Genomic DNA, 24,052 nt, shown 5'->3' with positions numbered 1-24,052 from the left:
AACAACACTTTCTAATATAGTGGGTATAGGAGTTGATAAAAAATTAATAAAGTCTTTGGAGAGCTAATTTAAAAGTGTTTAGGAGCTACTGGCAGCTTTTGGACAGCTAGCTAGCTGTTTTGTAAATCTCAGACGTTTGAGGTGTTTTTCTACAAAGGCTATGCTAACACAACATTGTAGCATGATAACGTCCTCCTGTCCCACTCCTTAAAGTACGTTATTGTATGTGATATATGCCACGTATTACATTGGGTAAGTGTGGTTAATTTGCTCCAGAATGTACCATGATAAGCGTATTGTCACGAAATACAGGTTTCCTTTTCATTAATACGTTTTTTTTAAACATCAACAGTGTCATGTCACTTCCTGTCCTGTGCTCTTATTTTGGAGTCCTGCACTTCCTGCTGGGCCTGGGCCTAAGACTCATTCTTGTGTGTGTTGCAATATATGTGTTCCGTGGAAAGGAAGTGATGTCGGGGGTTCAAAGCCTGTATTATTATTCTGATGATGATGATTATTATTTTGTCATGACTATTCTGCGTGTTGATAATATAATTCAAGCCTGCAATAAAATCCTGTTGTTCCGGGGATTAAGCCTGGTGCGTGTGGGCCTCTGCGAACATTCTACTGACACCTAGTGACCAGTGTGGAGAACCACATTGCATCAGCATCTTTGAATGAGTCTTTTGAATGCCTTCTATTTGTATTTTAGTTAATTAAGCCATTTTTATGCTAGAACATGCTTAACTTAGACAAGAACTATGTAGAATCTGTGTAAATATGCATATTGTTTTACTAATAGGCCGTATTCAACCAGGAAAAAAAGCATGATTAGAGTGAATCAGTGAATTTTTAACTGCAATGTGACACTGTATTTGTAAAAAGTGGATAATGTGCCCAATAGCATAGTTTTAAACAGTGAAAAAACCGGGACACTACATTGCCTCTAACAGAAGGACTAACCGTATGGCGTGTTTGTGGTGTGATCCACGCTGGGTCCCGTGTTTGGGTTCGAGGAGGCTCCATTGCCTCGGAGCCAGTCGTCCTGGTCCACTGATCCCTGAACGTTGGTCCAGCTGCACATGTTGATCTCAAAATCACAGGTGCCGCGAGGGGGGCAATTCATGTCTAACAGGTGGACATCGTCAAAAGCCATGTCGCCCTCCCGGGTGGGACCGGCCTTCACGCCTTCCACTATGAGCTGAAACAGACTAGTAAGATCCATGCTAAACTTCTTAGATGAAGTCGTTCGATCCACAAGTGTACTTGGAGTGGGATGCCATTCACACTTAACCAAAGGAACCGTACGATCGTACCAAACCTGGTCGGCAAACATGCCAAGTGCGACTCACCCGGTATGGCTGACGTGAAGGCAGAAGTGAAGCCTGTGCCAACCTCCACAGCCGCCGCTGGTCCCCGCTCTGGGAGAAAACCAGCTCTCTGATGCCATCTTGGCTGTGCTGATAAATGTTCAATGTCCCCATGCCTCTGCCATACATGTGGTACCAAATCTGCACGCATCCTCCATTTCCTAAAAGAAACAAAGTGACTCTTTTTGGTATCAGATCTTGTGGTTTCTATCCAATTTTGACCTGACACTGAGGGACCCACGTGCATTCGGTTTGTAGAACGGTGACAACATAGCGGCGGTCTGGCCATCAGTGTCGAGGTTAGAGGAGGGCAGGTAGTAGTAGTGGCCCAAGGGCGTGTTGGTGGTGTGGTCGCTGTCGGGGCCCGTGTTGGGATTCAAGGTGGGGCCTGACTGTCGGATCCAGTCGGTGTCATCGTTGGTGTCCTGCTGCCAGTTACAGCTCCCTTCTTCAAAATCGCACACGCCTGCTGAAGAAGGAATAATGTAGACATAATTACACTTAGGGGGAAAAAGTGGGCTAATAAATTGGCATTAAAAGCACAAATACTGCGAATTTCAGAAAACAACAGATGGAATGATACAGCACTCTACAAGAAGCAATGAAGTCTGTAAAATTAAATAATTAAATTTTAAAAAATCCAAAAATTATTACAACTATAATGATGAAAAAGGTAATATTAATGATGACTATAATAATGGTGATAATAATAACAATAATAATGGTGATAATAATAACAATAATAATGGTAATAATGATAAAGATTATAACAATAATGATAATAACAATAATAATATTACAATGATAATAATAACAAGGGAAAACAAGACTGTGGTATGAACATGATTATATCTTGCAAAAAGGGGTCGGCATTTATAAGCTTTTGCTTCAGCCTACTCCTTTTGGGCTTGTGATCAGATAGTTGAATACAAATGTAAATAATGGAAAGTTATATTTTGATTAATGTAAGAAATGCACTGTAATGTTTCATATATTTGCCCAAATAAAGTAAAATAAAAAAAAAAAAAAAAAATCATAATCCATCTGCCTCACAAGTGTGGCGTGTTATTACAGAACAAGCGTGCCTTAGGTTGGCCACAGTAAAAGGCCATTCTAGAGTGTGCAGTTTAACTGTATTGAGGTGTGCCGCGGGCGTCAGGAAATCAGTCGGTATCCAGTCAACCAGTCACTACAGAAAAACTTGCAGTTGACTTTTATTGTGGCCAGCCAAAGTAATCATGCTGTCTAATCAGCATCTTTATATGCCACAGCTGTGAGGTGGAGGGATTATGAAAGCTCAGAAATAGATTTAGTCAGATTAGTGAATAAAAACACTGAAAAATTAGAGCAAAACCAAAAATATTGCATTTCTGTTTTTGTTCAGTGTATCTATCCATCCAACAATGTTAAAAAAATGATTTTCAATCAGCAATAGTGAAACATCTTTGTATTTTTTGTTGTTTTGTTTTACCAGAGGCAAAGCATACACCGGGAACAAGTGAGACGTCATCAATGGCGATGTCACCCGCCTCTCCTCCCACGCTGGCCTCCACAATCACTTGATGGACCTTCTGCAAGGTCACGTGACTCTGTGCTAGCTGCCACTCATCCCCTTGGTTTCCTGATTTTTGCCACACCTACAGGAAGGACGGAGGGGCCGGTGATTCATGCGACACAATGAGGATGTGAGGAGGTTTTTGCAACACTGCAGTATACAGCGAAACTGCACAGAACACAGTTGTTTTGTAACTGCAATTTCACAACCATGATAACAGTATCATATAGGGAAAATCTATGGGACCAAGGTGCACACAATAGAGCAGGGGTCTCAAACTCAATTTACCTGGGGGCCACTGGAGCTAGGGTCTGGGTGAGGCTGGGCCGCATCAGGTTTAAAAAAAAAAAAATATATATATATATAAAGAAAAAAACATACAAATATAATACAATATAAATAAATATTAATTATATTAAATATTAATAAATATATATATAATATAATAGTCTTCAATGCTTCTGCTATACCCTCCACCTTTTCATTAATTTTTATTTATTATTAAATAATGAAATAAATGTTTAATGTTAATTTTTATTTTTTGACACAAAATAAGATGGAAAAATAAATAAGTAAATCAAAAAACAAATGAAACAAGTAAAACAAATTAAATTAATTTTTATTTATTATTAAATTATTAAATACATGTTTAATGTTAATTTTAATTTTTTGACACAAAATAAGATGGAAAAATAAATAAGCAAATCAAAAAACAAATGAACAAGTTAATTTTTATTTATTATTAAATTATTAAATAAATGTTTAATGTTAATTTTTATTTTTCAACACAAAATAAGATGGAAAAATAAATAAGCAAATCAAAAAACATATTAAAGGCGACCTAAACGGTAGCCTTCAAGTTATTTCCTTTAATCTTAAATAGCCAAAAACGTACCACTTCCACACGGATAGGGAGGATAACTATGAACAGTTATTTAACCTTTAACATGAACATTTATCAAACGTAATAATTTTTTTCTGGGTACATGATACCATACAGCATCCATATCAAACTTGCGGGGGCCACACTAACATTAAACTTTCATATCAAGGCGGGGGCCTCAAACTAGCGTGCGGCCCGCGGGCCGTGAGTTTGAGACCCCTGCAATAGAGTGAAAATGGGTCAAATCATGCAGCCCTGCTGTGTTACCGTATTATTTTTCGGACAAATGCACCATACGGTGGCGCGAGTACTAAAGCCCCAAAACACCCGCTGCGACTTTAGCGCGTTTAGCTGAATTACCGCCATATTTGGTACATATTTGGGGGCTAGGGCCTGGATTTCATAATTTCTGCACAGTATTCCTGTCATTCGAGACCATTAAAAGGAACACATTGTACACAGACATGTATAATTCCCTTTGTGTCTTACCAGTGTTTTGTCCATGGCGGTGTGTAGGAACATGCTCAAAGAACCCACAGTGGCTCCAAACATGTGGTACCAGAATGTCAAACAGTACCCTTGTTCACCAGCAGGCGGCAGCAATGCTGACTTCAGCTGGGCAACATGACTCTTGGCGCTTGGAGGGGAGCTCTCGATGTAGAGGTATTTTCCTGTGGAAAACAAGCATCGATGAAAAGATGAAAAAGCCAGTCCATCCTCCATCTTACTGTGTCATAATTACCTTTTCCAGTTGTGTGGTCGCCAGCAGGCCCGGTGTTGGGTGTGTCAGTTGGGCCGGACCAACTGATCCAGTCCAGGTCATCACTGGCCCCTTGCACCCAAACACATAGATCGTCTTCAAAAGTGCACCCCAAGGCAGAGAGCTCTGCAGGAAGAGATGGCAAACTGGAATAAATATTTTAATCAAGAAGCAGCGACAATAAGAATCTCATTTACCTGGCGGGTGGAAAGAGTCCTCACAGTTGAGGAAAGAGACATCATCCACAGCGACAACACAAGCTTCAGTGGCGCCGTCTCCCCGGTACGCTTCAATCCAACTGCTGAACCACACCTGAGAAAAACAATGTTTTAACAGGAATTACTCCCAAAACAAAAAAAAGACACATTGTTGTCAAATGTGGTGGAATATTCTACTCCTTTTCAACGTGAAGCACAATGCATAATAAATGAATGCTCTCTTATGCCCATGGTGTTGTACCTAGACTGCAACCAACGTCAGACGAACACCAAAAGGCAATTTTTCCCATAGGAAATAACATAATTTGAATTCTTTCCAGAAAATACTGCAGAAAAAAGGTCAAAATAATTCTAAATAAAATCTTATTATGTACTTCCTGTACGGTATGTCCTGGAAAGATTTCATTCAGAAGTGTTTTTCACCTCTTTTATCTAATTGTTGGCACTCACAACTTTATTTGGCCCCATGGTGGGTTATTTAGTAGCCATGCTCAATAAAAAAAATAATGTATGGACAGTGAATCGGTGACGCTTTATTTTGGCGGAAAGATACATTAATGGAGGCTGCACGGTGAATTAGTGGTTAGCGCGCAGACCTCACAGCTATTAGACCAGGGTTCAATTCCACCCGAGGCAATCTCTGTGTGGAGTTTGCATGTTCTCCCCGTGCATGTCCAAAAGGAGTAGGAAGAAGCAAAGCTTATTAAATCCAACCCCTCCATCTGGTACTTTTACAAACTGTTACATTTGTTCACTTCCTGCTTTCCTAATATAGTTTAAGGGTGTTTTTTTTTTTGTTTTGTTGGTTTTATTTTATTTTTGTCACGTACCGATATGACCATACAAGGGTTCAATTCCACCCTCGGCCATCTCTGTGTGGAGTTTGCATGTTCTCCCCGTGCATGCGTGGGTTTTCTCCGGGTACTCCGGTTTCCTCCCACATTCCAAAAACATGCTAGGTTAATTGGCGACTCCAACTTATCCATAGGTATGAATGTGAGTGTGAATGGTTGTTTGTTTATATGTGCCCTGTGATTGGCTGGCCACCAGTCCAGGGTGTACCCCGCCTCTCGCCCGAAGACAGCTGGGATAGGCTCCAGCACCCCCGCGACCCTTCGTGAGGAGAAGCGGTAAAACATGAATAAATGAAGATACATTAATAGACAAACAAACATTTTGTAACGTGCATTTCGGTATGACAACCGAGGCCAAATTGTACTGAATATTTTCTTGACTTGACTTGACTGATGACTATACCGCTCAAAAGTTTTAGAACAGTCCAATTTCTCCGGAGGATTTTTTTTTTTTAATGCAAGCGTTAAGATGGTCTGTTTCTCTTCCACTGTTAGTTCCCTTTTTTTCTTACCACTTTTGTAACAACAAATGACTTTCTCCTGTAAAATGCTGCTCAACTCATGTTCACAAAGGTATAGTACCACAGTGTGTTTGCAACACTGTTGTCATGCAGACAAAGGAGGTAGTAAGTGCTTCAGTTTTTGGAACACCTGTAGGAATGAGTTGCACCAAAGGCCTTTTTGTATCATTTTGAAATATACATAATATTTTAGTTTTTGGGTAACCTCACCAATTCTTTAACCTCTGGCATTTCACCTCTTACCTTTGTACTATTCCAAGCCATTTGTTGACTTGAATTCCAATAAATAACTGGAAACATTGGGGTGTTCTAAAGCGTTTGACCAGTAGTGTATAACAAGTACATGTTTTAACTTCAGTATCGATTTGGAGTGGATGAGAATCTGAGCCCATGGTCATTTATGAAAAATGACATTGCACAACACAACCAATAGTGTAATAGTGGTAAGGAGCAAAGTGCTCAGGCAAGTGAGTACGACGCATGGCAAGCATCTGAGTAGCAATATTTAAAAACTGATGCAAAGGTAGATAAAACTGCTTCTTCCTGACCACTCTTGGTACTTCAAATGCAGCTACTGCCATCTTCATCTATAGAAAAAATAACGTAATTAATTAATTGTTTGTGTGTATGACACACCCATACAACTGTAGGAGACGATGTTTATTGAATAGAGACGTCATTTATAATTATAATAACATTACTGACACCGACACACTGTAGAATACTACATTTTATCAATGTCTTTGAATGTGTCTTTTGAATAATTTTAGCATTTTTTTTTTGCTTGAAGATGCTTCATTTATATTAAAAATAACCCATCCAGCCAGGGTTATGCTGGAGCCTATCCCAGCTGACTTCAGGCGAGAGGCGGGGTACACCCTGGACTGGTCGGCAACCAATCACAGGGCACAAAAAGACAAACAACCATTCACACTTAAATGATGTGCTAACTCATAATAGGCTGTATTCACCCACAAAACAGGTGAGGTGTTATGGGCATGCCCAGTCAGGAGAAGGCCCTGGGGTAGACCTAGGTCATGCTGGAGGGATTATGTCTCACAGCTGGCCTGGGAACCCCATGGTGTCCTCCCGGTGGACCTGGAGGAGGTGGCCTGGGACGGGAAGTTAGGCTTCCCCACTGAGATTACTGCCCCCACGACTCAGACCCGGATAAGCAGCGGAGAATGGGATGGGATCCCCGATATTGTCCTGTTCTGATAAAACTGATGCTCGCTTTGTAACATTTGCCTGTATTGTTGAAGTATTTCAGAATTTCAATTAAATATATGCATTTATTAGAAGATTTACGGTAATTTGAAGCCATCTTCAAAGCGGCACCTGTGATTTTATGTTTACTTGTTAGCGGGCACCTTGCAAGGCTGCAGGTGCGTCCACAAGGGCAAATATTCAGGCGTCCAATGGTGAACGGTGCGGCGGTTGCGTGACCACAGGATTGCTTCACTTCCATCATTTTGCTGCGTCAGCACTCCGAGCGAGCCAGCACACTCGGAGCTGATGTGGAAGTGAAACCTGTCCGGAATAAAGAAGGAAGGGGGGGTTGAGCAACTTACAGGCTGACATGTTGAGCTGGCTATGAAAATTTCCGCAACAACATGGACGGCGCTTACTGAATCTGGCAGAAGGGGGACGCGGGAGGGAGGAAGGGGCTCTGAAGTCTGGCCTCACTCGGCTGGGATGTCTGACTGAAGTTGGTGATCATGAAGAAGCCTTAGAAGCAAGAAATAAAACTGTGACTCAGAGCATCGTCCAAAAACTGTTCCACATTCAACAGGTTGTCTAACAAATTCCCTAATGCTGGAATCACACTGACTACGGTGCAGCTCCAGTCCTGATGCAGTCCAGATTTCCACAAATGTTCCACAGTGAGCAGATGTTCATGTAGGTTCTCACTCCTGCTCTGGAGTTTGCATGATAACTACCCTTGTAAACAGGAAGTTCATTCATTCATTTTCTACCGCTTTTCCTCACAAGGGTCGCGGGGGTGCACCCTGGACTGGTGGCCAACCAATCACAGGGCACATATAGACAAACAACCATTCACACTCACTTTTGGAGTTGCATTTTGGAATGCGAATCCGGAGAAAAACCCACACATGCACGGGGAGAACATGCAAACACCACACAGAGATGGCCAAGGGTGGAATTGAACCCTTGTCTCCTAGCTGTGAGGTCTACGCGCTAACCACTCGACTACCGTGCAGCTATACAGGAAGTTCTTGTAAACCAGTGGTCCCAAACACGCGGCCCGCGGGCCAAATGTGGTCCGCAGGACACTAGTTTGAGGTCCCCGCCTTGATATGAAAGTTTAATGTTAGTGCGGCCCGCGCAAGTTTGATTTGGATGCTGTATGGTATCATGTACCCAGAAAAAATTATTATGTTTGATTAATGTTCATGTTAAAGGTTAAATAACTGTTAATAGTTATCCTCCCTATCCGTGTGGAAGTGGTAAGTTTTTGGCTATTTAAGTTTAAAGGAAATAACTTGAAGGCTACCGTTTAGGTCGCTAGCTCTCTAGTTTGCGAGTTAGCATGTGTCTCAAGACCCTGCAGTTGCGCAATATGTTGTAAATAAAAAGAGTATAAATGTGACTATAGTCGTGTTTGTCATGTCTACAGGGCTCTAATAATGCTTTGTTCATTTTAATCTGAAAAAAATAATTTGTCTACTCACCAACTATATGTGGTTTCTTAAGTTTTTATTATTTGGTGTTTTATTATTATTTTTTTTTATTTATTACTGATTGATTGATTTTCTTTATTCTTGATTTGTTTATTTATTTTTCATTTTATTTTGTGTATAAAAATAAAAATTAAGATATTTGAGAACAGTGGAATGTTTTATCAGAGCTTTTCTTGTAGAAAATCGGAACAAAAGCGAAGTTTATTCATTTTTCTGTTTTTAATGAATGCGTTTTTTGTTTTTTGTTTTAAAAACCTGATGCGCCCCAGCCTCACCCAGACCCTAGCTCCAGTGGCCCTCAAGTAAATTGAGATTGAGACCCCTGTTTAAACAATAGCCGTATTTGCCTGCATAGTCGCCGTGTCGTAGATTTATGTCATACAAAATGCTTCGGAAAGGTGACAACAAAGCTACTGTGAGCCTACAACAGGGATTTCAGTCTTCCTGAATTCTTCCGGAGGCTGCACCGTAGCTGTTCAGGATTCAGTGTGAGCGTGTGGTTAGTCATCGCCCCCTAAAGGCACCACACCTGATTGGGTGGTGTGATCGCTGGGAGGCTGCGTGTTGCCATCTGCTTTCTGTCTGTACCACTTCCTCTGCCCTTGGCTTGCATCTGTCCAGCCGCACTGGTCCCTCTCAAACGTGCATGGACCTTCAAGACATGAGGCCAGATGTGAGTAACCAATGCCGGGAACAAGACACACGCACTTCAATCAAAAAAATAAATAAATAAAAGGGACGACGTCAACAACAGCTGCAGTTTGTGTCCCACAGCAGCTGACGGGGATTCACTGTGGAGATGATGTGTTGTTTTTTTACTGAACTTTTTAATGCTTTAGTAGTTTAATGTCGCTGGTTGCGTCATTGTCTGATGCATTACAGAAATTCATCTTTGACGGGCTCTCACAGCTTACAGAATATGAAGAATATGCAATATAGACCTAACACAACAACAAAAACCTTGACACCAAATATAAAAAAATGCAAATGATGGATCAACACTTCTTAATGGATAAAAACTAGACTTTTCATTGGCATTTGTTTAAGGTGATGATGGCAGTGGGAATGATGGGTCATTACTGACCTTCTTTGAAGCTCAGCACTGAAAGCATGGCTGAGTTGCTTAGAAGGATATGGAGTCAGCATGTGTCTTAAGCGACAAGCATTTCAATATTTGTGCCCAAATGTCACTTTAGTAGCAGAAAGCTTAAATATTAAACTTTTTTGTAAAGTCAGCATCTTGTGAGAAACAACTGTTGTATTTTTTTGGAAAATGAGGTTGTGGAGAACGTTACGAAAATAAAGTAATAATACAGTCATACTTACGATAAGAAAATTTACAACAAGAAAATAAATGTTCAGTTAGAAAAAAACACAGCAGAAATTGAAAACCTGTAATTTTACACCAATAAAGTCAAAATATGGAGTGAAAAAAGTAACAAAAACAGTCGCAATTTTACAAGAATAAACTCATAATATTATGAGGACAAATAATAATTTTAGCAGAAATAGAAAACCTGTAATTTTACACCAATAAAGTCAAAATATGGAGCGAAAAAAGTAACAAAAACAGTCGCAATTTTACAAAAATAAACTCATAATATTATGAGAACAAATAATAATTTTAGTAGCATACAGTTGAAACATTAAAGAAAAAATATAATATATAATAGATATATTTTCAAGTTCTAATATTATGAAAAACTAATGTTGTAATTTTTGGAAAAAAGTTCATCTGTTGCGAGAATAAAGTCACAATATTCTGAAAATAAAATTTATATAAAGTTTGAATTTAAATGTTGTTTTGACTTTAAGCAGCTCACAGCTGAGATGCAGTTTTCATAAAATACAGTATATATAACCTCTTAGCATATCTACATGGGTTGCCTTACAAAATATCAACGTGGTCCTTGCATCCTTTCATTTTCAGTATGTGAAAAAGTTTGGACATCCCTGCGTTTCTGACACACCCCTTGCTACAGGATGAGCCCACACGGTGTATATGCTCACCACGTCCTGGGGGGAAAAAACAGGCTTTGCTACAATCCTAAAATAATGTGAGACCTCTGCCAGCCAACAGTTTGAGTTGTGTGTGATCTCTGAGACTTCAAATTGGTTAAAAACTGAAATAAGAACAAAAAGAAGAAAAGATGCAGCTCACCACAGCCATCCTCGTCCTCCCCTTGGGGACAGTCGACACGATAATTGCACTTAGAAGTAGCCGGAATGCACAGTTGACCAGACGAGCGCCAACAAAAGAACTCATCATCCTGTAGCACAAACAGAAGAAGCAAAACGACTGCACACTTTGTTTGCAAAGCACTTGCAGCCATCAGACATAAACAAAGTACCTGGCATGGGTTGGTTGGTGAGGGGGACGTTCCAGGGGTGGTGGTGTCCGGCACGGTGGAGGCCTGGGTGGAAGCAGAGGTGACTGGCATGGTGGGGGTCTGAGTGGAAGCAGAGGTGCCTGGCATGGTGGGGGTCTGAGTGGAAGCAGAGGTGTCTGGCATGGTGGGGGTCTGAGTGGATGCAGAGGTGCCTGGCATGGTGGGGTCCCGGGTGGATGCTGTCGGGGCTGATGTGCTTGTCATATCAGGCAGTTGGCTGTTGGCAGGGTCGAACTCACATTCCTGGGAGAAGGACACGTCATCCAGTGCAACGTGTTCTCTTTGACCATCACCTCGTTCATACCGAAAGACGATCTGGGGAGGGAAGCACCCCGGACGTAAGCATTAAGAACACGCAATGTTATACCAAACTCACCTTGCACATTTCAGAGGAGGAGAAGCTGATGTCGACCCTCTGCCAGCTGTAGCTTCCCTTCTGCGTCCTGAGCCACAACACGGTGTCGTTGTCGCCAAAGCGGAGGGTCCTGTACTGCATTGCGAGTCTTCCTGTAGCGTCCCCCAGGCTGTAGTAGTAGAATGTGATCTGTGTGGACACAACACAAAGACACTGAGTCCATGCATATAGTAATTTGAAGCTTTTTTTTCCAATTTTTCCTTTCATTGAAAAGAAATTTCACTTGAACGCACCGTGCAATTTGAGCTGGGAAGCAATGTGCTGGAGAGAAGCTCAGATATCTGCCCCCTCTCAGTGAGGTGAGTCCCAGGAGTTGTATAGTGACCTGAGTAATGGTATGGGACATGTTACACAATATATTGACAGCTGCTTGGTCACCAATATATAATATACCGATATTGTCTTTTACCGTGATGCCAATGGATGCTTATCATGGCAAACACTGTGCAGAATAAGACTAAAACACTGCAATATTCACTCTCAGTTACAGAAAAATTGCCATATTTATTTTAAATATTTTGACCAAATAAAAGTTAATATAATAAAAAAAAAAATCATGAATCATGTTCTCCGACTATCAACAAATAAGACCGATGGCAGTAACCACAGCCATCCCTCGCCACATTGGGGTTCAAATTTCTACCGCGGTTTTTCAAAAAGATCTGAACCAATCAATAAATGATGCTGTTTTTGGTAATGGTAATGGTTTTATTTCATTTGAACATGCATCAGATTACAACTGAGTGCATCACATAATCAGTTCACAGTTCCACATGTCCAAAAGGAGTAGGAAGAAGCAAAGCTTATTAAATCCTACCCCTCCATCTGGTACTTTTACAATCAGTAACTGTTACATTTGTTCACCTCCTGCTTTCCTAATATGGTTTAAGGTTTTTTAAAGAAATTTTTAAATTTTTAAATTTTTAAATTTTTAAATTTTTAAATTTTTAAATTTTTAAATTTTTAAATTTTTAAATATTTAAATTTTTAAATTTTTAAATTTTTAAATTTTTAAATTTTTAAATTTTTTTAATTTTTTAATTTTTTAATTTTAAATAATGGGTACCATAGTAAGTGCCAATATAGTGATATATATAGCACATCATGACTGGTTCAAGACTCTTCATCCTTGTATTTAGCAAACATCAACTTTTGTGGTTGAAAATTGCCTATTAGTAAAGGAAAATCCATATTTAAAATCATTTGATGTAGGTTTTGCCCAAGTTAAGCTTTTTCAAGCATAAACGTTGCTAAAACCTGCACTTTATGCAGCACAAACACCCCCAGAAGAGCAAAGTAAGAAACCCTGGAACAATACAAACTAGGCTCATTCAGCAGAAAAAAAATCATTTCTATTGATTGATATATTGATTTTATAAAAAAAATTGAATATATTATATGATCTATGGTGCCCTTTTTTGACACTTTAATACCTGCAGCACTGTTTAGAGTGTGATCTCGGTGAGGTCCACTGTCAGGCCAGGCGTCTTGTCCTCTTTGCCGCATCCATCTGGCTCCGGGTTCGTCCAATTGGTTTTGAGCCCAAGAGCACAGACCTTGTTCAAAGCTGCAACGCTCAATCTTGCCTTGTAGCTCTAAGGTGACATTATCATCACATTAGGTTTGTGCTTGTAAATACCCTAAATGCTCTAATTACACACGACAATGATAATATAATACACTTCAATTCAACTGAATACAATTAATTTCCTTCATTCATTTCATTTTCATTCATTTTCAATGCTGCCTAATGACAAGGGTTGCAGGTAGCGGCTGCACGGCGATCAAGTGGTTAGCGCGCAGACCTCACAGCTAGTAGACCGGAGTTCAATTCCACCCTCTATGTTGAGTTTGCATGTTCTCCCCCTGTGCATGCGTGGGTTTTCACCGGGTACTCCGGTTTCCTCCCACATTCCAAAAACATGCTAGGTTAATTAGCCACTCCAAATTGTCCATAGGTATGAATGTGAGTGTGAATGGTTGTTTGTCTATATGTGCCCTGTGATTGGCTGGCCACCGGTCCAGGGTGTACCCCACCTCTCACTTGAAGACAGCTGGGATAGGCTCCAGCACCCCCTGTGACCCTCGTGAGGATAAGCGGTAGAAAATAAATGAATTAAGTGTGGCAGATAGATAATTTGGATTGTGATGCAAGCACCAAAATTAACATGAATACTCATAACCGTTATTCTCTTTCTCACCTACATCTATTTTAAAGCGCATGTAGAGGTAGAAAAAGCTGATGGCTCACTTATCATACTTAAACTGCAGCTAGCGCCATCTTATGGTGTCAATAAAAAGCTACATTGGGATGTTGCCTACAGCCACAGATGTTAATTTCAATGTAGTTCTATAGGTTTAGAGACCCATTAGAGGCTTAAGTGAATATAGGTGTTAATTGGAGAATTAGTTTACTCCATCTACCAGTCCAGGGTGTACCCCGCCTCTCGGCAAAAGACAGCTGGGATAGGCTCCAGCACCCCCTGCGACCCTCGTGAGGAAAAGCGGTAGAAAATGAACTCCAAGTCCAAGCATTTATGAGATCTCACCACAGTTGATCTCATCACTCCAGTCGCCGCAGTCATCAGTGAAGTCGCACACTCGTTTCTTCTCCACGCACATTCTGTTATTGCATGTGAACATGTTGTCAGGACAGATGGGTTGAGGCTCTGCAAAAAAAAAAAGTAAGCACTTGAGAAAATCTTGCATGAAACATCAACGGGTGTCTGTGCCTTCCTACCTGGCAGCGAGCAGCTGGTGAAGCCAATGTCATCGAGGGCAACGTGGCCCAGCTTGCTGAAGGCTCGGGTTGCCTCAAAGAGGATGATGAAGTCCCGGCGGGTTCTTCCGACCTCGACTTCGCCTCGTAGCCACCTACGTTCACCTCCGCCCGACTGCCACCATAGGACAGTGGTCCGAGAGCTCTCATCGAGCAGAACCCTCAACTCTTGGATGTCTGCAAAAAGAAATGTCATGGACTTTTAGAAATGTGTGGTTCTTAAATGTCTCATTTTACAATATTTTTCACCAATTTGGAATAAGTCTCTGAGCAATATGTGTTGTCTTGATGTTGAAATTTTCATATTTTAAAAGTGATTTACTGTGATCATGCTGTTATGTATATGTGTAGCATTACTGTTAGTGAGCTATGTTTGTCTCCAACAGAGTGTATTCTGGAAGAAGTACTCTTGTAGGATGAGCATATTTTAATGACCCAAAACTAAGACAGTCGGCCCCTACTATAGGACACTCAAATGATACTCAGTTTCATCTCACACTGTAGTGGAACCTTGGTTAGCGTCATTAATCCATTCCATCGCGGGGGGTGCTGGAGCCTATCCCAACTGTCTTCAGGCGAGAGGCAGGGTACAGCCTGGACTGGTTGCCAGCCAATCACAGGGCACATATAGACAAACAACCATTCACACTCACATTCATACTATGGACAATTTGGAGTGGCTAATTAACCTAGCATGTTTTTGGGAGGAAAACCAGAGAAAAACCCACGCATGCATGGGGAAACCGTGCAAACTTCACACAGAGATGGCCGAGGGTGGAATTGAACCCTTGTATGGTCATATCGGTAAGTGACAAAAATAAAATTAAAAAATAAAAACTAAATAAAAAAACTTGTATTATGAAAGCAGGAAGTGAACAAATGTAACAGTTAGTGATTGTAAAAGTACCAGATGGAGGGGTAGGATTTAATAAGCTTTGCTTCTTCCTACTCCTTTTGGACTTGTGGAACTGTGAACTGATTATGGGATGCATTCAATTGTAATCTGATGCATGTTCAAATGAAATAAATATGTTTGCTAAATACAAGGATGAAGAGTCTTGAACCAGTCATGATGTGCTATATATATCACTATATTGACACTTACTATGGTACCCATTATGTCATTGGATGGTCATATCACCTCGTACTTTGGTATGTGATAAAAAATAATAATAAAATTAAAAAATTAAAAAAAATAAAAAATTTAAAAAAATTAAAAATTAAAAAATTAAAAAATTAAAAAATTAAAAAATTAAAAAATTAAAAAAATAAAAAAATAAAAAAAATAAAAAATAAAAAATAAAAAATAAAAAATAAAAAATAAAAAATAAAAAATAAAAAATAAAAAATAAAAAATAAAAAATTAAAAAAATTAAAAAATTAAAAAATTAAAAAATTTAAAAATTTAAAAATTTAAAAATTAAAAAATTAAAAAAATAAAAAATTAAAAAATTAAAAAAATAAAAAATTACAAATTTCTTTAAAAAACCTTATTAGGAAAGCAGGAGGTGAACAAATGTAACAGTCAGTGATTGTAAAGGTACCAGATGGAGGGGTAGGATTTAATAAGCTTTGCTTCTTCCTACTCCTTTTGGACATGTGGAACTGGAAACTGATTATGTGATGCATTCAATTGTAATCTGATGCATGTTCAAATGAAATAAAACCATTACCATAACCAATATAATTGAAAAAAGTGGGCAGTCTAATGTGCACTGCAACAGGAGCCAAGGAACCTATGTAGAAAGTGCTAAATTAGCAAACCAGGAAGACGTTACCTTCTCCGTACATGTTGTAGTAGAAGTGGAGCGTGCAGTTAGTCCTGGCCTGTGTCATGACGGGACTCTGCAAAGTGGCGGGGCTTATGTGATCACCGATGTCAGGGGTCACCGCCATGTACCAACCTGGAACACACACACACACACACACAAAGTGTCATCATGGCTGCTAGGGTTGCCATATCATCAATTTCATCAACGTGTACTTTTCTTGAAGATAACAAAGGTGGCCTCACCAAGCTCAGTGCCCAGTGTGTGGTCCACAGAGGGTCCAGTGTTCTCAGTCGCTGCCCTGCCTTCCATGCTCTCCCACTGACTCTGACCCACGCTGACGTCCTTCCAGGTGCACGTGCCATTTTCAAAAGTGCAGCCCACAAAAATAGAACTTGTTCCATTCGCTGCAATACAAAATCAGTTTGTATTGTATTATTTTGCAGTCATAAACAATACAATATCAAGGGTACCTTGACATGGAGCGGGTGTGAGGGTGATATCATCAACGGCGATAAAGCCTCCGTGGCTGCTTTCTGCTTGGATCATCAACTAAAGACACCAACGTGACACCTCTATAATGAACACATCTTTACGATTAGACTACAGCTACTACATCTGTTTATACCTGGAAAGGTTTGCTCCACTCCAGAGTCTGAGAAAAGATGTCCCAGCTGTGCTCGCTGCTTCTGTTGCTTTGGAATATCAGCTCGTCCTCCGATGGGCCGGAGCGAATGCGGACATGCAAGGTTCCATGGTTGCTGTATTCAATGAAACTGGTGAGCAGTTTCAACAAGAACGGTCTTCACATTTTAGCAAGAACTTTATTCGATACTACAAATGGCTACACTTTAGAGTAGTCAATGTACAGCTTAGTATATAGCAATATTGAGCTACTGAAAAAGAGTCTAAACAGCAGGTCTGGGGAAGCATAAGTGCTGGTGGCTTTTAAGGAAATTGGACCTGAATTTTCAAACCCCAAACACACCTTCAAAATGGGGGCTATGGGCCCCCGTGGGTAATCATCAAGCTGAAGGAAGGAGTGTGAAGGAGTGCTCCACCAGTGATGTCATCATGGAAAAGCGGAGGAGGATTCCAGTAACAAGCTGTGCACCTTTCCCCAGTTCCATGACCAAGAGGATTAAAGTAATGCTAGATAGCAATGGTGCTCAAACTATATATTCACAGCAACCACACAATTTGATCATGTTCGCTGTGAGGTGGACTCTATTAACCCAATAATGGTGGTGTGTTTATTAATTTTCACTGGATACCATATCTATACCGTACAAGCTGTACACCAATAACTCTAAAGTTTAATGTCCATAACATTGTCCCTTGAAAAGATATAATAAAAGCATTACTATAAAAAATATATTTTTTAGTTGCATATTCTTTTCATTTCTAATCATTTTTTATTATTATAAAAAAATATTCCCCATCCCATTCCCATGAACCTCCTCTCCAAACCCGCTTGCCATTGATCACTCTAAGCACAATTAATTATGAATTATCCTTACTACCCTTTTTTGCAGTACATTTAGCCAGTGAAGATTGCTTTTATTTTTATTTTTATTTTTATTTTTATTTTTATTTTTATTTTTATTTTTATTTTTATTTTTATTTTTATTTTTATTTTTATTTTTATTTTTATTTTTATTTTTATTTTTATTTTTATTTTTATTTTTATTTTTATTTTTATTTTTATTTTTATTTTTATTTTTATTTTTATTTTTATTTTTTCATAAAACACACACATTTATTTCCATAGAATTGCGCATGACTTTTTTTCAGTTAGTCTTTGGAGCTTGAGGGTTCTGAGTGTGTGTGTGTGTGTGTGTGTGTGTTCAAAGGTCATCTGTGTGACTGAACTCTGACCCAGAGCATGTGTCCTCTTATACAAAGTGAAGCAGGTGACTGCACACTTTTTGAGGAAGTCCATGAGGAAACAAGGCTAATAGAGTGCATTCTTTGAAATGTCACATAGAATGTAGTTGTGTGTGTGTGTGTGTGTGTGTGTGTGTGTGTGAGCTGACCTGCTATCAATATAGTACCGTAGGGTGAGGCAGGCTGCAGAGTTTTTGAAATGGACCCATTCGGATGCCATCTGAGTCACACTGATGCTTCTTTGCTCTGATAAGCTCAACAGGAACCAGCCTGAAAACAAACACACAATATATGTCATTATTTACAAATTTAGGAATTTGATTGATTGTCACTCAATGAGCAGAGATTTTATTTGGAACAAGGAGGAGGTGACATCATAACGTACAGTAAGTTAGGAATTAGAGAGCATGACGGCTATTAATCATCCATGACCACATTCCCAGTTTTTGCTTTGTTTGTTAGGCAAGTGGTATAGTCTAAATCAGGTGTGTCCAAACTGCAGCCATTCAGTCCCGCAGTTGGTTTTTTTTTGGCAAGAAAACTTAAAGAAACAGCAAAAATTATTTTCAAATCTGCAATAATTTTACATGGGAATAAAATCGCAGTGGGAATACATTTCCAAGAAGAAACTTATAAGTGTATTGGCTCTACCTTCTGGGGTGGTTTGGTTCACAGGTAGACCCTGGAAGCCCCCATTGGCCAGGACCCAGTCATGTCCATTTTCTGTGGGCATGTTGAGCCAGTTGCAGTGTCCAGAGTCAAAGTCACAGCTTACTGAGGGTGAGCAGGCCCCATTGCTTATGGAGAAATCATCGATCTGTACCGTGGAATTCATGCCTGGCTCATGGAATGCCCTGAACACCACCTGGAGTAGGGAGAGGGGGCACATTGGAGGACACGGTGGTTCATCAGGAAATGAAAAAACAAGTGAAAAATGTCTTACGTTGAACTTTGTTGGCCAGAACACTGTGACCTCTGCCACCTCCCAATCTGAAGAGGGTGGTCCAGAACGTTGCCATAGGGCATCACCCACTTGCCCGCTCCGCACGTGCACAGATAACATGTTGGCCGACCCAGCAGGCAGCCAGTACCTATAATAAATAAAAAACATGCATAAATCTATTAGATGTTTACAGGCGCATCATAGAAGCTGTGGACTCACCAGAAGCGAACACACATCTCGGTAGGTGAGATGATGTCAGGTGACAGCAGCTGAGCAGTTTCAAGTTGTGTAGGATTTGAGCTGATGACAGTCAGGTAGTAACCTGCAGAAAGACACAGGTCCAGGTGAACACACGATAATACACTCAAGACCAAAAACACCAGTTGAAAAGTTGCAAGTATTTAGATTTTGTACTGTTGGATCTTAAGGATCTAAGTCCTTTATGTCTAAGTAGAGCGTCAAAATGCAAAAAAAAAAAAAAATGTGAGCACGTAATTTACTGCAAACAAGCACTAAGGTGATGTTGCTGATTAAAATAATAGCTCAAAACTCCGCAAAATATTTCTAAAATTTGGAAGTGAGCCCCCAAAGAAGTTTGGGATGGCTCAAAAGCTCAGTGTCAGAGAGTTTTTTTTTTTTTTTTAGCACCGGCTAACTGTGTCACAAGTGTGACTAGCATGTTGGCCTCAGCCACAGCGAGGAGACCCGAGTTCAATTCCACCCACGGCCATCTTTACGTTCTACTACGTATGCCCCATTGACTATTCTGTTTGATTATAGCGGCGCATGTAGACAAGAGATTGGAATATTCCTTTCCATGGATACCATTGTTTTAGGAAAGGTCATTCGGAAAGAGAAAAACTCGTCATGCAAACGTGGCTTGTGTCTCATGGTTGGTGTCTCCGAGAAATTCCAAACAGGATATCTGGTGGCGTTGAAGGAAATCACTTTGTCACAATGTCACTTTTATTGCAAATGTTGATCTGAAATCTGAGGTGAATGTCAAATTCAAGCGAATAGTCTGTGTTCAGACATTTTAACGGGCATACCAATCACTCTTTTTTACCATTCGCTGGTGGTCCCGGAACATACCTCCCGCAGTAATCTATTGTATCTGCATAACATGTATGCTAGCATACATGTTACAGTATATATATATATATATAAAGTATACAGTATATATATATATACATATTACAGTATATTTCCACTTGTTATGCCATACTGATTCCACTCACCATTCTCTGTTCCATATGTGTGATCCAAGTTGTTTTTTGTGCCTCTTTTGCGTCCCCATTGCCCCGCATGGCTGACATCCTTCTCAAAACCACACCAGCTGGACTCAAATCCGCAGACTGGGCCTGACATCATTTAGACAACAACAAACAAAAGCTATGGTTAAGTTCTGCAACTTCTTCTATTCGACTCTAGTTGTCTATATATGTTAAACTTATCCCGTAGCAGGCAGTGTCCACATACTGTGTTTACTGCAGGCCCCAGTGCTCACTGTGATGTCATCAAGTGCAATAAATCCCTCACTGTTGTCGTTTCTGTGGCCAGTAAACATCACCTAAGAAAACAGTTGCGTCTTTTCAGTAGAGATTGTATATTTAATACATTATCCCATTAATATGTCATAAATGTAATAGTTATATTGGTCAATAATGTTACATTGTGCACTCTTTTCAGTTAAATGAATACAAATCTACCCGTTTCATTTCTTCCTCTACATCGATGGTGACTTGTGCGTTCATCCATTCTGGATTTTGGGTCCCTTTCCGTGTCCAGATTAGCATCTTTGAAAAATTCTATTGACAAAAAAAAACAAACAGTATTTAACATGTGATCTTTGAGTTTAATTCCTAGACTGTTTTCCTAGTTTGTTTCTTCCTGGTCTCGTATCTTACACCTAAATTACAGCAAAGTTACATGCTAAATAGCTCTTTTCTCCTCCAACTTGGGCCATCTTAGCATCTTCATCCTCCTGGATCTCACCGCACCTTTATGCACCATCTCCACAATCTGGCCCCTCCATACCTCACAGACTTCCTGTAGTACCAAACTCCAAACCTGGAGCGACAGAGCCCTCTCCATCGCTGCCCCCACCCTCTGGAATTCATTGCTCCAGCCACCGCGTGCTGCTCTGACCTTCTCAACTTAAAAAAAAAAACCTCAAAACCCATTTATTATTCATATAAAAATCACTTATAAAAGACATACAAGAATTAAATCAAACTAATAAAAAAAATTAAATTGTAGTGACCTGGCGGTTATGTGTACTGAAGTGTTAAAGAGTTGTGTGATTTCCTACTGTCTGTGAATGGAACCTGTGTCCTGACCGCCTCCCGGTCATCCTTACAATCTTCTGGTAGACTTTACAATACCATCTTTTTCCTTAATGATGGTTGTGACAGTGCGGCCAATATTGACCATATAGTTTTTCCTTTCACAGCAACCAAATTAAGTACAGTGTTATGAAAAGGTTTGGGCACCCGTGGTAATTTTTGAGATTTATCTTCATAAATCACTGGTTGTTGGGATCAGCCATCATATAGCAGACCAACACAGTGATAGATGAGAAGGGAAATGAAGTTTATAGGATTTACAGAAAGTGTTCAATAATTATTGAAAAAAAGTAGCCAGGTCCCTTTTGTTTTATTAACTTGAATACCTTTAACACTAATCATGGGAACACATTAACCCCTGACCTGCATACACAAGTGAAGCCAATCATGAGAATGGGTATTAAAGATGGCCAGTAGCACCATTTGTAGTCTCAAAACAACTCAAATGACCTGAAAGCAAAGATTGTTCAACATCATGGTCTAGGGGAAGGATACAAAAAGCTAGCTCAAATATTTCAGTTGTCAGATTCCACTCTGAGGAACATAGTGAGGAAATGGAAGACCACGGGAACAGTTCTAGTTAAGGTCCGGAGTACCAGGCCAAAAAAAATCTCAGATAAACAGAGGGGAAATTTGGTGACCAATTAACCTAGCATGTTTTTGGAATGTGGGACCCGGAGAAAACCCACGCATGCACGGGGAGAACATGCAAATTCCACACAGAGATGGCCGAGGGTGGAATTGAACACGGGTCTCCTAGCTGTGAGCTCTGTATGCTAACCACTCGACCACCGTGCAGCCCAAGGATCTACTAAATATTGATTTTTTTGTTGGGGTGCCCAAATGTATCTATCACTGTGTTGGTCTGCTATATGATATATTTAATTATGGACGATCTCAACAATCGATTATTTATAAAGGAAAATCTTGAAAACTATCATGTGGTGCCCAAACTTTTTCATACCACTGTATATAATTACTTTGTGGGAGCGCGTACGCAACCATAAACTGATACAACACATATGTATCAACCAAGGACCAAGTGTAGTATGACAGTATTAGGCAGATACAAGGTTGGCCACAGGTGACTTACTGTCTCAACCAGCAGATCAATGGCTGACACTGAAGGCCCCATCATGTAATACCAGAATCCAACACAGATTTGTGAAGTCCCGCTGTTGACAAGAAGAGAGATGCTTGCCGTCTCCTCGTCCCTGAATCCAGATCCATTGAGAAGTAAATAAAAACCTTAGGAACCGCAGAACAAAGTCTGATTAATCCCAGATTAATCATTTGGAACCTAACTGTACCTACCTTGGTTATTGTCTATTGTGTGATCATAAAGAGGTCCGTCCCAAGGCTTGTCCACTTGAAGTCCTCTTATGAGGGTCCAGTTAAAATGGTCATCGACCTCCTGGACCCAGTCGCAGAGACCTATTAAAGAGACATGCTTACAGTAAGGATGCAGAATTATGAATATCTGAGATTGATGGAGACCTTGTTCAAATGTGCAGTGCAGGCCAGAGTCTGGAGTAGTCGTGGTGGTGGTGGCGGGACTCGGGGTGGTGGTGGGGACTGTGTCATGACAAGGCTTGTTCCTTATAATGTGAATATCATCAAGGGAAAAACTTGACACCTCCGAGGGCGGACTGCTGGCTTGCAGAATAATCTGTTATAGAAGGCAATAGTTTATTCTAGTGACCAACTAAACAGAACCTTTATATTACAGTACTTGTTTACATTCATATTCTATCTGTGTTTGTTGCTAGCTACACTACCTGTTCACGTGTCCCTGCATTCTACTGCAGTACTCCGGCTTGCAGAACTGCAAACACGAATACTGCTGAAACATTCATTAGCTTAGTAGTGTAGTAGTGAGTTTTTCTTTGCCTGCTTCTTAAGTGTTTGCTCATGTGGGGTTCAGTTGGTTTTCCACTGACCTATAAATGTTGTTAGAATGTTTTATTTTTTTTTTTTAGCACCGGCTAACTGTGTCACAAGGCTGCACGGTGGACAAGTGGTTAGCATATAGGCCTCACAGCTAGGAGACCCGAGTTCAATTCCACCTGCGGCCATCTTGATGTGGAGTTTGCATGATTTCTTTGCATGTTCCGGGGAATACGGTTTCCTCCCACATTCCAAAAACATGCTAGGTTAATTGGCGACTCCAAATTGTCCATAGGTATGAATGTGAGTGTGAACGGTTGTTTGTCTATATGTGCCCTGTGATTGGCTGGTGACCAGTCCAGGGTGTACACCGCCTCTCGCTTGAAAACAGCTGGGATAGGCTCCAGCTCCCCCTCCGCCACCCTCATGAGGATAAGCGGTAGAAAATGATTTAATGAAAAATTGTTTCACAATGAACCTTCTGAGATGTCAACAGCTCTATCCAGCTGGTGACTTCCTTATATGGGCGTGTCCCAGTACAGGATGTACAAGCTGAGTGGGACCTATCACAACGGTGTGATTGGTCGTGGGTGGAATAAATTTAAACAGACTGTTTTGGAAATCCAAGAAATTACAGCTGGAATAGGTACAGTTTCTGGAAGATCTCGAAAGGTTATCTGTGTAGGTTATTGTGTGTAACTGGTCTACAGGAGTCCACGACTCAATACAAAGGACCGAAAATGAGCAAAATAGATCCCCTTTAACTTATGAGGG

General features: G+C 40.2%; 2 protein-coding genes across 2 annotated transcripts; both read right to left on the bottom strand.

Moving 5' to 3' along the window:
* Window positions 1-958: 958 nt before the first annotated feature.
* On the bottom strand, window positions 959-20,414 carry LOC131104261 (apical endosomal glycoprotein). Its single transcript, XM_078794692.1, has 26 exons — window positions 20,285-20,414; window positions 19,266-19,368; window positions 19,047-19,194; window positions 18,755-18,968; window positions 18,253-18,373; window positions 16,845-16,992; window positions 16,690-16,768; window positions 16,462-16,623; window positions 16,226-16,351; window positions 14,409-14,624; window positions 14,218-14,337; window positions 13,102-13,263; window positions 11,902-11,993; window positions 11,630-11,797; window positions 11,215-11,568; window positions 11,025-11,133; window positions 9,393-9,515; window positions 7,790-7,889; window positions 7,532-7,691; window positions 4,766-4,880; window positions 4,551-4,694; window positions 4,298-4,479; window positions 2,842-3,007; window positions 1,612-1,839; window positions 1,353-1,531; window positions 959-1,201 (listed from the first exon to the last, which is right to left on the bottom strand). Exons 1-26 carry the CDS (start codon window positions 20,412-20,414, stop codon window positions 959-961), a joined length of 4,092 nt encoding a protein of 1,363 aa, XP_078650818.1.
* On the bottom strand, window positions 20,412-23,189 carry LOC144901274 (enteropeptidase-like). The gene is made up of 6 exons (XM_078794691.1): window positions 23,178-23,189; window positions 22,889-23,060; window positions 22,706-22,825; window positions 22,485-22,639; window positions 20,756-20,854; window positions 20,412-20,616 (listed from the first exon to the last, which is right to left on the bottom strand). Exons 1-6 carry the CDS (start codon window positions 23,187-23,189, stop codon window positions 20,497-20,499), a joined length of 678 nt encoding a protein of 225 aa, XP_078650817.1. The 3' UTR covers window positions 20,412-20,496.
* Between the last annotated feature and the right edge of the window lie 863 nt (window positions 23,190-24,052).

This window comes from Doryrhamphus excisus, linkage group LG11 (genome assembly GCF_037039965.1).
Source record: "Doryrhamphus excisus strain RoL-2023G ecotype Guam linkage group LG11, RoL_Dexc_Guam_v1.1, whole genome shotgun sequence".
Lineage (NCBI taxonomy): Eukaryota > Metazoa > Chordata > Actinopteri > Syngnathiformes > Syngnathidae > Doryrhamphus > Doryrhamphus excisus.
Note: the sequence above shows the minus strand (reverse complement) of the source record. Positions and strands in the feature narration are given on the sequence as shown.

What these genes read in the sequence shown, in the direction of transcription:
- LOC131104261 (XM_078794692.1), bottom strand. Translation starts at nt 20,414, where the DNA reads ATGTCAGGCCCAGTCTGCGGATTTGAGTCCAGCTGGTGTGGTTTTGAG. An exon ending in CACCAGCTGCTCGCTGCCAG is followed by an intron (nt 14,338 to 14,408) that starts GTAGGAAGGCAC and finishes TTTTTTTTGCAG; the next exon opens with AGCCTCAACCCATCTGTCCT. An exon ending in CGATCACACCACCCAATCAG is followed by an intron (nt 7,890 to 9,392) that starts GTGTGGTGCCTT and finishes CTTGCTTCTAAG; the next exon opens with GCTTCTTCATGATCACCAAC.
- LOC144901274 (XM_078794691.1), bottom strand. An exon ending in CACAATAGACAATAACCAAG is followed by an intron (nt 22,640 to 22,705) that starts GTAGGTACAGTT and finishes GCGGTTCCTAAG; the next exon opens with GTTTTTATTTACTTCTCAAT. An exon ending in TTGATCTGCTGGTTGAGACA is followed by an intron (nt 20,855 to 22,484) that starts GTAAGTCACCTG and finishes TTTTGTCAATAG; the next exon opens with AATTTTTCAAAGATGCTAAT.